The sequence below is a fragment of the Syzygium oleosum genome, unplaced genomic scaffold (genome assembly GCF_021117445.2).
Source record: "Syzygium oleosum isolate NSW1041296 unplaced genomic scaffold, Sole_v2.1 Sole_v2.06, whole genome shotgun sequence".
NCBI classification, from domain to species: domain Eukaryota; kingdom Viridiplantae; phylum Streptophyta; class Magnoliopsida; order Myrtales; family Myrtaceae; genus Syzygium; species Syzygium oleosum.
This window is the reverse complement of record NW_026607490.1, coordinates 12,234,960-12,248,755: the sequence shown is the minus strand read 5'-3', so window position 1 is coordinate 12,248,755 and position 13,796 is coordinate 12,234,960. Positions and strand designations below refer to the sequence as shown.

General features: G+C 38.9%; 5 protein-coding genes across 6 annotated transcripts in view; all 5 read right to left on the bottom strand.

Annotated features, from left to right (window-relative positions):
• LOC115669316 (major allergen Pru ar 1-like) overlaps nucleotides 1–13,796 on the bottom strand; it is a 70,534-nt gene that overhangs the window by 44,562 nt on the left and 12,176 nt on the right. The gene's annotated exons all lie outside the window — the stretch shown is intronic.
• LOC115691994 (major strawberry allergen Fra a 1-3-like) overlaps nucleotides 1–13,796 on the bottom strand; it is a 37,300-nt gene that overhangs the window by 14,134 nt on the left and 9,370 nt on the right. The window lies entirely within an intron of this gene.
• LOC115691990 (major strawberry allergen Fra a 1-3-like) lies at nucleotides 1,933–2,784 on the bottom strand. The gene is made up of 2 exons (XM_030618745.2): nucleotides 2,491–2,784; nucleotides 1,933–2,392 (listed from the first exon to the last, which is right to left on the bottom strand). The coding sequence occupies exons 1-2, from the start codon at nucleotides 2,672–2,674 to the stop codon at nucleotides 2,097–2,099; spliced, it is 480 nt and encodes a 159-aa protein (XP_030474605.2). The 5' UTR covers nucleotides 2,675–2,784; the 3' UTR covers nucleotides 1,933–2,096.
• LOC115691992 (major allergen Pru ar 1-like) lies at nucleotides 3,876–4,860 on the bottom strand. The gene is made up of 2 exons (XM_030618747.2): nucleotides 4,605–4,860; nucleotides 3,876–4,509 (listed from the first exon to the last, which is right to left on the bottom strand). Exons 1-2 carry the CDS (start codon nucleotides 4,786–4,788, stop codon nucleotides 4,214–4,216), a joined length of 480 nt encoding a protein of 159 aa, XP_030474607.2. The 5' UTR covers nucleotides 4,789–4,860; the 3' UTR covers nucleotides 3,876–4,213.
• On the bottom strand, nucleotides 8,998–9,696 carry LOC115692012 (major allergen Pru ar 1-like). The gene is made up of 2 exons (XM_056312045.1): nucleotides 9,476–9,696; nucleotides 8,998–9,380 (listed from the first exon to the last, which is right to left on the bottom strand). The coding sequence occupies exons 1-2, from the start codon at nucleotides 9,642–9,644 to the stop codon at nucleotides 9,079–9,081; spliced, it is 471 nt and encodes a 156-aa protein (XP_056168020.1). The 5' UTR covers nucleotides 9,645–9,696; the 3' UTR covers nucleotides 8,998–9,078.

Genomic DNA, 13,796 nt, shown 5'->3' with positions numbered 1-13,796 from the left:
GGATTTCATGGATTAGTAAGAAAATGAGAAAATTGATTGCGGATAGTCATTCTTTGACCTCAATATATCTAATAATATGTATATTTTTACTATAATCTTTGTAAAAAAAGTGATCGTGGCGCAGATCATAGAGCTCCGACGCCACCGTAATCAAAGCGTGAAATGGACGAGCCTAAATAAGTAAATCCCTTTTTTGCTCCGATTTGATTATACACGGTCCTTTTAGAAAAGACAAATTGAATTTTTTTTAATTTAGAACTGATGTGGACACGACAGTTAGGCTTGATATCAAATTTATTGTCCTTCCGTTCTCCGAAGGCAATTTTGCTAGTTTGACTTTTCAAAATGCCATTATAGCCACGTCATCGAATCCAAATGACTGTGGTCCAAACTTAGATTTTTTTTTTTTGGTCGTAATCCAAACTTAGATTAATCCACAAGAAGACGAACGCCCCTCTTGTGCGACCGTTCTTTTTCTTTTTCTTTTTCTTTTTCTCTTTTAACTTTTTGCTTTGTTCTTTTCTACGTTTTATTTTGTGTTAGATGGAGACTTATTGGCAAAACAAAGATTATTATAAAATGACTGGCTGGCAGGCTGCTACCTTACTTTGCTAGTCAAATTTTATACATTTTATTTTAATTTTTTTGGGCCAAACTTTCTTTATTCTATTTGGCAAGATGGTTCTAATTAAGAATTGTGTTTTGATTTGCCCAATTTTCCCTTGCACTTCATCCATCCCTTTTCCTAAAACTTACAAAAAGTACAATCAACTCTTAAAATTTGCCAAATTAGTACAATCAAGCCTTTTGTTAATTCCATCTAATTTTAGCGGGGAAAATACAATGTGATTTTTTTCTTATTATTTTTGGTGGCTCTTCTATGTTTCGACGACCACCGTCCTTGAAAGCAGGGAACTCGCCTTTCCCAGTGCCTTAGTAGTTTTTTGATTTGTTATATCTCTAACTCTCCTCGCTCTCTTACTTTTGATCTGCCTCTTGCAGAGCGCGGGAGTTGAACCCTACATCTATCATACTAGAGTCCCCGCACCCCAATCTCTGTACTAGCATAACCGTATGCTTATTGGCAAGCACTTCGGTAGTTTTGTGCTTTAGACACTTCGAGTAAGCCACCCGCTACGGTTCATTTCTCCATTTTTGGTGGTCAAGAAGGTCGTGGCCAAGCAACAGCACGGGAGCCAAGGTGCTGCCGTCCAAAGAAGCATTGGCAGGTTTGACATTCTTTTTGTGTTCCCTCTCTTCTCTGTTTCTTTGTTCATTGGATTCTACTCTAGTTCCTTTATTGTGTCTCTTCTGCTTGCGAGATCGAAAGGTTGTAAACTGTCATGCCTTCACCCATCAAGATTTCGTGGGCAAGAAGGGAAACCATAGGAAAAGGCTATGTACTGGTCGATGGACCTTGGTCCTAAGTATGACCTTAAACTACTTTGTCTGAGGCCACATACGGATCTTGGCATCTTTTGGACGGAACAACACAAAAGGGTAGAGCCGGGTACTGGGCTCAAGAAAGATTCGGCCAACTATGGGGGTGCATGGCTCTCTCTCTCTCTCTCATTCTTATCATATATTGTTTTATCCTCTGTTTACTTCTTTTATTTATCTTTCTTTACTTTTCTTTTCTTCCTTACAAAATTTTTAATTTTTTCTAATGTGGCATGTGATGGGTGCCACATATCTTAAGAAAGCAATGAATAGAGCCACGTCAGCATTTTTTGTTAGTTAAATTGGACGGAGTTATAAAACGGGCTTGATTGTACCAATTTGATAAGTACGAGGGCTTGATTGGATTTTTAAAAGTTTTATAACTTAATTGCACTTTTATAATAGGTTTTACCACTTTGTGCTTTTCTTTTTCTAAATTTTCATGATCACAAAGGGAGATCTTCTTTTGGGAAAAATCCATAATTCAGTGGATTACACACAACCATCAAATCCTTTAGAACATAGAAATCACACGAGAAAAACCTTTCCTCACCCAAAAGCTCCGAGGCAGAGCCAAAAAGGAAACAGAAGACACAATACAAATTTTCCACTCACTTCACTGTATCATCACTCGAATGGATTTGGGAAATAGCAATTTAGGCGCAAACATCAGGGTTGGCCACAAGGTACTCCTCAACAGCCTTGTACAGTCCCACAGCTCTGTCTTTGCCTTGCTTGATGTCATCCTCCTTGAGCTCACAACCTTCCTTAACATGATACTCGCTGGTCATCTTGCAGACGCATCCGCCGCCGGCTGCAACGAATTTTACCTCGTAGACGACGCAGTCGATCTTGTCGAACTTGATGTCGCTCTCGATTAAAGTATATTTACAGTAAAAGTTATCTACGTTGAGAGCATCGATCTTGTGCTTCGTGTACTTGATGTGAGAGCCTATTACACGAAATCACGAAAATGAGGAATTCAATTCTAAATTCTGAGGTCTATGCAGAGGCTTCACACGATAGAGATACAAGTATGATCCGACTTACTTTCACCGAAGTTAGTTTGCTTGATGCTGCCAACTCCACCATTTCCCTCGATGAACTCGATGTTCTTGATGCCCCCAGGGACAATTTTGGGAATGACGTTGTGCGAGTCGAGGACCAAAGCCTTGAACATCCTCGACGGGGCGACGGTGGATGTGAAATCTTGAGAGTAGGTGACGACTCCCATGTTTGCCTCGTAAAAAACAAAGAGATGGAACTCAAGAAGGTGACAGAAGGGTACGGTGTGATTGCAATTGAAGAAGGCTTGAGCTGACGATAGTGAAGAAGAGAAGTACTTGGCATTTATAGATGAGTTAGTGTCTTTTGTACTCCATCTCATTCAAAGTTCAAAGCACACCGAGTTGGACTAGCCACCCTTGATACATGCCTTTCTTCGTTTTCTTATTAGGCGTAGCCGTCAGCCTTCTAGAAGAAATTGAAAATGGAAAAGGACATATCCTTAGCAAACCCGTAGTAAATGATTACATAAAACGAATCAGTTGATATTGCTGGTTTATTTGATGTGACTTTAGCTGTCCTTTTTTACTTTCTTTGAAATCTTACTTGGTTCATAATTTGATTTTCATTTGATAAATTTTTTGTGCAATTCCAGATATGAGTCGATCTTCTTGTGTTATTGGTGAAATTAAAAGCTTGAGATTCAATGGACCCTTTATTCTTTTCTTCTTCTTTTGAAATAACTTAGTATATTAAATTGTTTTATCACAAAACAAAATCTCCTATGTTCTTATCTACTAAAAAGTGGATGTTATTGATCAGTAAGAAAATAAAAGGCGCGAAGGGAAAGCGACACTTTAGTGACGAGATGGAGATTCAACTTCTCTCATCAGAATTCTAGCATTTAGAGTATAGCGAAGCTAGCCTATTAAGCGCGGAGTAAGAGCTCTATGCTATCCTTTAATTAATATGGAATTGCGGTCAATGCGGCTTGATTCACTACAGCAAAAGAAAATTCCGAGAAGCAATGCTCGTTGACCCACATATCAGCTCCGGCCGAGAAGAAAAATCTCACATATTGGCATATGATGGTTTGATTTCGTACCGGTTATGATCTTTTCAATCTATTTAAAAAAATAGCCAAACAACGTCGTTAACACGATGTTTATCTTTTCCCTTTTGTGCTCCGATTAAACTTGTTCATCAAGTATAATTTGATGCTTACAAAAAATATTTCTTTAATATCTAAGCACCTTATAGCATACTTGACGAGTAAACATTAGATAGTTTCTAATTAGAATAAAAATATACTTTAATACCTGAAAAATTATTAGAATGCTTTAGCTTTCTCATAATAAAAATAAGGTCATAATAAGTGAGAATTAGCTCGCATTTATATCATGTGATTAAGAAAATTTGACGATTACGGATTGAAAATAAAATAGAAAAAGCTTCATCAGAACTTGATAAATACAACAAGAGACATCTTCTTTTTGGGGGAGAAAATTGAAAATAGTGCAATCTAATTTGTTGTATTGCTCACTTCTCTTTTTGAAGCTTTATTTCCACTTGACCTTACACTCACGACCATCAAATCACTTAGAAGATAGAAATCACACCCCCAAAAAAAAAAAAAAACCTTTTCCTCACGAAACAGCTCCAACCTAGAGCCACAAGAAGAAGAAAAAGGAAAACACAATACAATTTGTCCACTCACAATTTATAGTATCACTCGGAAGGAATTTGAAAATTGAAAAAAAAAAAGCATTTAGGCGCAAACATCGGGGTTGGCCAAGAGGTACTCCTCAATGGTCTTCACCAATCCCGTGGCTTTGTCTTTGCCCTGCTTGATGTCATCCTCCTTCAGCTCACAACCTTCCTTAGCATGGTACTCGCTGGTCATCTTGCAAACGGATCCCCCGTCAGCTGCGATGAACTTCACCTCATAGACGACAAAGTCGATCTTGTCAAAGTTGATGCCACTCTCGATCAGAGTGTATTTGCAATAGCAGTTGTCCACATCGAGAGCATCAATCTTGTGCTTGGTGTACTTGATGGGGGAACCTGTTAGCCAATTCATGAAAAGCAAATAGCATTGAGTTCCGCAATTCGCACATTGTTTCAATATGTGGTTATTCTTCGTGTTTAATCAGTCTTACTTTCGGCAAAGTTAGTTTTCTTGATGCTGCCGGCTCCACCATCTCCCTCGATGAACTCGACGCTCTTAATGCCCTCGGGGATGATCTTGGGGATGACATTGTGCGAGTCGACGATCAAAGCCTTGAACATCCTCGATGGGGCGATGGCGGATTTGAACTCTTGAGAGTAGGTGATGACGCCCATGTTTGCCTCGTGAGAAACAAAGAGATAGAAATGAACTCAAAAGGGTGTAATGTGATTTCTATTAAAGAAGTAGGCTTGAGCTGATGAAGATGAAGAAGAGATCCACTTGGCATTTATAGGCAAGTGATAGCTTGGCACTCCATTCTCATTCAAAGTTCAAAGCACTCCGAATTGGAATAGTCTGCCCTTGCTTATCGGGCGGGCGCAACCACCGGTCATCCAGAAGATCAAGGAAAGGGACACACCGTTACGAAACGAGGAATTTTATAATTTTTGCAAGTGGAAAAGACTTCAACTTTAAAAAATAAAAAATAAAAAGAAAAGGAAGACCCTCATTTTCTTCTAGTCTTCGGGACCCGCAACCATTATCTTTATTAGGAGAAAAATAAGGCAAATGTGTCGATTAGCCTTCATTCCAGATAGACATAGATTGGTCTCCACGTAGACATCGAATAAAGAAAAGATGGACATAGGCCGCCTTGCCGCACCGAAAGGGTGAGGAAAATATTCAAAGCCAATCTAGGAGAAATGAAGTTTTCTAGTGACAGCTCAAGGCCAATTGATTTTGATGGCTAGAGTTGATTTTGACCTCATACATTCTTGGAGCGTAACAGCAGAATGTATTTCAGGTACTCGATACTGGAGGAACGAGTCAAGGCTCCAAATTCTTCGAATTCAAAATCCGTGTTACGTTTCGTCCAGTTTCAATTAGCAATCGGACTAGCGCCAAGTAATTAACGAGTCAGACGGGTCTATAACTCTTACAGATATACCCACGATAATTCGACGATATTAGAGCTTCAATAGAAAAGGCAAACCGTCATCGCACATGAAGAATTACGTTTCCTTCGTGTAGTAGGAATAGGGGAAAATTGTAGAAAAGCCTTAAACCTATTGTACTAAAACCAATTCAATCTAAACATTTTAATTGTGCCAATTTATTCCTAAACATTTCAATTATATCCATTTAGTCCTAAACATTTTAAATATCTGCCAATTTAGTCATAAACCTTCTGACGATTTACCAATACAGTCATTCCGATCAAATATCCAAATAATAGGTTTAGGACTAAATTAACAAACCTTCAAAAGATTTAAAATTAAATTAGCACAATTGAAAAGTTTAAAACTGAATTGGCTACCGTACAATAAATTTATGACTTTTTGGACAACTATCTTGTAGGAAAAGCCTCAAGCGGCTTAAATGTCTTCTGGTTACAAACAAGGAGAGAGAGAGAAACATCTATCTATCATATTGTCATCATATAAGGTCGTAATTTGGCTCTCTTACCACTAGGGATGAGTGGTTCCAAGTTCCTCTCGGAACCTAGAACCCGGAACCTACCAATCGGAACATGGAACGTGGAACTTGCCTCGTCATAGGTTCCAGAGTCGGTTCTAAGATTTAACAGGTTCTTTTCTTTTCTTTTCTTTTCTTTGTTTCATTTTTAGTTAAACAAAACAAATATGAACGCAACAATATTAAACAAGCTTTTTATTCACCAAAGATAACACAAAAGACTAGTTATTGGAAAGCCACATTTTTCTCAACAGAAAGCACAAACATGCTCCCCTCCAAGCTCCTCCAAAGTACAAAAGTGTTTGGTTTCTGGTCATCAAAGCGAGTTGCTCCTCCAAGCTCCTCCACCACCTGCAATACTGAAAGGAAACAGTAAAGACGAAGCTAGAAACTGCTGCAAGGGGTGGAAATATCAATGTCCAATATATGCCTAAATTGTAAGAGCTCTACAATATGAAACTACTCCGACACACTCAAGCCTGCCCCAAGTCGCATTTTGGCATGCATAGCATGAGCATGGTGCCAGTTCAATAACATATTGAGGTCAAAGGCAATAACGCGAATAAACAAGCGAAAACCAGAGGCAATAACAGAAGGAAATCTTGATAAGATCTAATGAACTCAGTTGTGAAGGTCATGAAAAGTCATAAGCAGAAGGGAATTTGAGATTCTGTAAGCCCTGGGACAATCAGACAGAGTTAACAAGGTTTTCGAGAAGTGAGAGAGTTTCGAGGCTGCTGCTGGTCTTCAGGGGAGTGAAAGTGTTGAGAGTTTCTCTCTTCCTAATTGTTCCGGTCCCTTCTAATCCCCGACTTGCGAATTCAATCTCTAAAGCATTGCAGAAGATCATAACTTTCCCCACAAACTTAGCTCCACTACGAGGTCATCTAAGGTAATCCTACGTAATAACAGCACAAAGATGCTCCAAGAGCCAGAAATTTCCCTCAATTCACTCAAACTCGGCTTTCTCTTGTAGGGGTCTATTTACTCTAACTTGGCTCAGCTTAACCTACTTGAGTCAGCGATTAGAGCAACGTTTTCACAGTGCGAGTCAATGAAATTACCCTTTAACCTAACCATCATAATTATTTCAAACAAACTTGGATCAGAATTAAATTGCTTTTACTGGATCTCCATACAAAACTGATTAACGGCAGGTGATGCTTCGATTCCTCCAGGCAGCGCCAAATGTGCGAAACAAACACAATTGCACGGGAATAACTGCTCATATGGACTAAATCGACGCCTAAGGTCTTGAAACCTTCGACGATGTTGGCCTTGGCGGGGTTGGAGAGAGTGGACCAAGAGAGAGAAGCCCTAACCCAGAACTAAACCAACAACAATCGCATCGGCACTCAGCAGCACTAGCAGACCATGGATGACAGCGACCTCAATGGAAATGGCAAGTGCTGTGAGCATCGAGCTCTACCGTCGGCACAAGGTCTTGACCGTTCCTGTCGATTCATGCTTTGCACGTCAGATTTTGAAAACATATGAACAAGTTGTAAAATTGATATGCTTGAGTTTCAGCCCGAACTTTGATGAGCATTGGCGAAGTGATCATACCCTGGTGGTCAGGCATACGAGCGGCGAAGGAGGCCGTGGCCAGGACGTCACTGGGGGAGAGGGAGGAGGGGCGGGGGAGGGAGGGGGCGAGGTCGGGGAAGTTGAGGAAGGTGGAGTAGTTGGGGAATTAGGGATTTTAAGTTTATGAACTCCCCGGTTCTGGTTCTGGTTCCAGTTCCGGTTTCGGTTCCGGTTTCGATTCCGGTTCCGACAATTCTTAAAAAAATAGAGCCGGAACCTCCCTCCCTATAACCAAGAACCGGAGAACCGGTTATCGGTTCTACCCTAGAACCATGTTCACCCCTTCTTACCACACACACCTTGTCTCCTTCCCTCCTGTTTTTTCACAGGCTGCATACGCCTTGGATGTCGCCATTCTCCTACGCTTTTCACTTAAGATCCGCCACCCCCGCCTCCACTTCCAACTCAAATTGCAACTTCATCCTTTTTATTTTGATTTATTCATTTAAGGATTTGGGAGAAGTGGTTAGTGCAATTTTCTTCTCTCTTTTATTTAACCTTAAACGTAAGAAATCTTACACTCACCACGACCATAATCGAATCAAGCCTGATGATATAACTTCTTTACAACAAAATACTTTACGCCGAGGCCAAAACCACGACGTATTACAGTGACCTCCTGTAGATATTGCCATATAAAAAAGATTTTTGATGAATATGGCCAAATTATGTTAGCTTCCTAGGAGGACGTTCGTACTGATTATTCAGGTTGTGCCATTTTCGACTGTTATCAACCCTTTTTTTTCTTTGGGTCTCTTCCGATAAAATTGAAACGGAGAAAATTAATATGACACGAGGACAAAGTGGATGCATGTTGGGGGGGCTTTCATCTATTGGATTTGTTTCTCCTTGGAAAGGTGAAACGAGAACAAAATGGAAAGGAGTTACCCAATGGGCAGCCTTTGACTGTGGCCAAGAAGATGGGCCACGCCTGATTATGGTCAATAGGCATATAATTTGGGGACAAATATTAGAATGCTTTAGCTTTCTTATAATAAAAAAAAAAGGGTCTTAGTAAGTGAGTATTAGCTCGCATTTATATCATGTGATTAAGAAAATTTGACAACTACGAATTGAAAATAAAATAGAAAAAGCTTCATGAGAACTTAACAAATACAACAAGAGATATCTTCTTTATGGGGGATAAAATTGAAAATAGTGCAATCTAATTTATTGTATTGCTCACTTCTCTTTTTGAAGTTTTATTTTCACTTGACCTTACACACACGACCATTTAGAAGATAGAAATCACACCCAAAAAAAAAAAAACCTTTTCCTCACCAAACAGCTCCAAAGCAGAGCCACAAGAAGAAGAAAAACGAAAATACAATACAATTTGTCCATTCACAATTTATAGTATCACTCGGAAGGAATTTGAAAATTGAAAAAAAAAAAAAAAGCATTTAGGCGCAAACATCGGGGTTGGCCAAGAGGTACTCCTCAATGGTCTTGACCAATCCCATGGCTTTGTCTTTGCCCTGCTTGATGTCATCCTCCTTCAGCTCGCAACCTTCCTTAGCATGGTACTCTCTGGTCATCTTGCAGACGGATCCGCCGTCGGCCACGACGAACTTCACCTTGTAGATGATGAAATCGATCTTGTTGAAGTTGACGCCGCTCTCGATCAGAGTGTATTTGCAATAGCAGTTGTCCACATCAAAAGCATCAATCTTGTTCTTGGTGTACTTGATGGGGCAACTTGTTAGTCAATTCATGAAAAGCAAATAGCATTGAATTCCGCAATTCGTACATTGTTTCAATACGCGGTTATTGATCGCGTATAATTAGTCTTACTTTCAGCAAAGTTAGTTTTCTTGATGCTGCCGGTTCCATCATCTCCCTCGATGAACTCGACGCTCTTGATGCGCTCGGGGATGATGACGTTGTGCGAGTCAATGATCAAAGCCTTGAACATCCTCGATGGGGCGATGGCGGATTTGACCTCTTGAGAGTAGGTGATGACGCCCATGTTTGCCTCATAAGGAACAAAGAGAGAGAAATAAACTCAAAAAGGGTGTAATGTGATTGCTACAAGTGAAGAAGTAGGCTTGAGCTGAAGAAGATGAAGAAGAGAACCTCATGGCATTATAGGCAAGTAGAAGCTCGGCACTCCATTCTCATTGAAAGTTCAAAGCACTCCGAATTGGAATAGTCTGCCTTTGCTTATTGGGCGGGCGGAACCACCGGTCATCTACAAGATCAAGAAAGGGACACACCGTTATGAAACGAAAAATTTTACAATTTTTGCAAGTAGAAAAAGACTTCAAATTTAATAAATAAATAAAAAGATAAAGAAAAGGAAGACTCTCATTTTCTTCTAGTCTACGGGACCTGCAACCATTATCTTTATTAGGAAAAAGATAAGGTAAATGTGTCGATTAGTCTTCATTCCAGATAGACATAGATTGGTCTCTACGGAGACATCGAATAAAGAAAAGATGGACATAGGTTGTCCTGCCGTAACGAAAGGGCGAGGAAACAATTCAAAGCAAATCTAGGAGAAATGAAGTATTTAGCGGCAGCTCAAAGCCACAATTGATTTTGATGGCTAGAGTTGATTTTGACTTCATACATTCTTGCAGCGTAACAGCAGAATGTATTTTAGGTACGCGAAACTAAAGGAACGAGTCAAGGCTCGAAATTCTTCTAACTCAAAAATCCACGTTACGTTTTGTCCGATTCCAATTAGCGGTCGGACTAGCGCCAAGCAATTAACGAGTCACACGGGGTCTATAACTCTTGAAAATATTCCCCCGATGAATCGATGATATTTTGGCTTCAAGAGAAAAGGCAATTCGTCGTCAAACATGAAGAATTACGTTTCCTTCATGCAATAGGAAATGGGACAAATTGTCTAAAAAGTCATAAATATATTGTACAATAGCTAATTCAATCTAAACCCTTCAATCGTTCAATTTAGTCATAAACCTTTCGAAAATTTGCTGTCATGTCAATTTAGTCCTAAACCTTTTGAAGATTTGCTAATTAAGTTCTAAACGTGGTCCTTCCTATCAAAAAGTTTAGAACTAAATTGGCAAATTTTCAAAAGGTTTAGGACTAAATTGATACGAAGAAAAGTTTATGACTAAATTTGCAAATCGTTAAAAGGTTTAGAACTAATTAACATAATTGAAAGGTTTATGACTAAATTCATAAATCGTCAAAAGGTCTAGAACTAAATTGACATAATTGAAAGGTTTAGCATTAATTCATAAATCGTCAAAAGGTTTAGAACTAAATTTACACAATCAAAAAATTTGAAATTGAATTGACTATCATACAATTAATTTAGGATATTTTTGGACAATTAGGCCGTAGGAAAAATCTCTTCCGGCTTAAATGTCTTCTGGCTACCGAGAAGGGGGGAGAGAGAGACATCTATCTCTCATAATGTCGTCATTTGGCTTGCTTACGACACACCTTGTCTCCTTCCCTCCTTTCTTTTCACAGGCTGCGTACGCCTTGCATGTCGCCATTCTCAAGCGCTTATCACTCAAGAATTCAAGATCCGCCGCCCCCGCCCCACTTCCAACTCAAGACGCAACTTCATCCTTCTTTTGATTATTCAATTAAGGATTTGGGAGGACTGGCTAACGCGATTATCTTCTTCTTCTTTTAACCTTAAACGTAAAGAAACTTACACTCACCACAACCATAATCAAATCGAGCCTGACAGTATGACTTCTTCACGACAATGGAATTACATCGAGGTCAAAATCACGACGTATTATAGTGACCTCTTGTAGATATTGCCATAGAAAAAGGATTTTCAATTAATATGGCCAAATTATGTTAGCTTCCCAATAGAATGTTGGTACCGATTATTTAGGTTGTGCCATTTTCGGCTGTTATCAATCTTTTTGTTTTCTTTGGGTCTCTTTCAATAAAATTGAACTGATACGAATAAAATTAATAGGGTTAATATCACGAAAAACCCTAAACCGGTACACTTGTAACAAATTTACCACAACCTAATTTTTTTACCACAAAAAATCTCAAACTTATACACCTATAACAAATTTACCCCAAATTAATTTTTTGACTATCAAAAGCTCCGAACTGGTACACTCGTAACAAATTTACCCTCCATCAAATCGAATTAATACCAAAAAAAATCACAAATTTGTAAACACTCCCAAAACTTGTATACCAGTCAACTGCCACATGTCATTCAACTCAGCAATTTGACTGTAAAATTTAACGGAAACTAACGAAAAGTAAATTTGTCACAAGTGTACCAGTTTGAGATTTTTAAGATGTGTTTGGATTAACCTGCACTTAATCAAAATTTGTTGTGCACACAATTTAACTCGTTTCTTATCTACAACCTTAAACTTTCACAATATATAAATGTTGGAAATATTGCACCAACAATCATAAAGATTTGGCCAAGTATGCAATCAAGTCCTAAACACTTGAATTTGTGCAATCAAATCCAAAATGTTTTTTTAATCGGGTGTAATTTGGTCCTTTTGGCGAGGTCATGGTCAAATTTGATGATTCGGCACTACGGAATTTGAGGTGGCATTTTTAGATTTTTTTAGCACACGTAGTGCTAAAGTGGCACCACAAAATAATAATAGAAAAGCCAAAACATAAAGTTAGGGGGAAATGGAAAAAAAAAAAGCAAAAAAAATGAAGAGAAAAAGAAAAGTAAACAAAATCAAAATTGGTGAAAAATATTGAGATGCAAGTGTGAGCTGTATTAGAGAAAGAAATCTCACATTAAAAAAAGAAAAGTTAGTATGGTGTGGAGCGGTTAATAATTCTAGTTGCCCATAACTCATTGAGTTTAGCTTTGAAGTGAAGATTAGTCCAACTGAATATATTGGCAAACTCGAACTTAGACCTTGTATCAGATTTTTTGCTGTGCATTCCTAACAAGAGAAGTACCATGGATGAATGTGTCACCCCCACAGAGCCGACGGGGGTCAGGATTATCTTTTATATTTTTCAAAATTCATATGACATTATATTTCTTAGCACGAAATTAAACATCACTTTTTATTTATAATTAAGTGTAAACAATAAGCTTTTAAGTAAAGTACATTAAAATAATTGTAGGAAGCATGAGGAAACAAAACAACTTTTAATGTACCATTAAATCACATAAAGATATTAAAGTTCATAGAGTTTTTTGAAGTGACTCGTTTTGATTGAATCATCATCGATTTTTGAGTCTTCGAAGCATCATTCCCTGTGGACTTTTTCTTGAGCGTAATTGCAATTACCGGCAGAGAACTGTTGTATTTTCACAGACTAATTGCCCTTAACTGCCCCTTTTGAGCGGAGAATGTATACATTGTCTCGGTGTGTTAATAAAAAGATTAATATCACGAAAAATTTCAAACTAATACGTCTGTGACAAATTCAGTCCTTCCGACAAATATTGGCTGATGTGGATGCCAATCGTCTTGCATGATACAGTCGGTGCTGATTTGAATAATTTTTACAATTTAAAAAAATTTTCGTTTTTTTCTTTTTTTTTATTTCTTTGGCGATGGTCGTCAGCCACTGGACAAGGGCCAGCAAGCCCTCATCGGTCACTAGCAAGGCTCGCCTCACCTATGGCCGGCAAGTGGGCGAAGGCCCCAGGTGAAGACCTTCGCTCCCTCGCTCGCGGCCGGCAAGGCAGATGTGAACTCTTGAGAGTAGGTGATGACTCCCATGTTTGCCTCATGAGAAGCAAAGAGAAGCGAACTCAAGTAGCAAATAGAAGGATCTGGTGGGGTGCGATGGTCGAAGGCCTGAGCTGATGAAGATGATGAAGAGAGCTCCTCGATAGTTAATAGGCAAGTCCATAGTTCAGAAGCACACCCAATTGGACCGAGCCGAACTACTTTCAAAGCCTTTCTTCTCTTCTTATCGGAAATTTGGGAGGAGCCACCGATCATCTAGAGGTCAGGAAAGGACCAATCACGAATATTTTAATCATTAGGTGAATCATCTTGTTTAATCGGAACGAAAAATTGGATGAAGTTAGATCGTTATATAAAATTCAAGATATGGCTTTCGATAATAACATCGACGATACCTTCTTACATCTAAAGAGGGTCAGTGTCTGAGCTCGAGCACAAGAAACCGACGACATTCCAATAACCATTCTTTAGTGCCAATATAT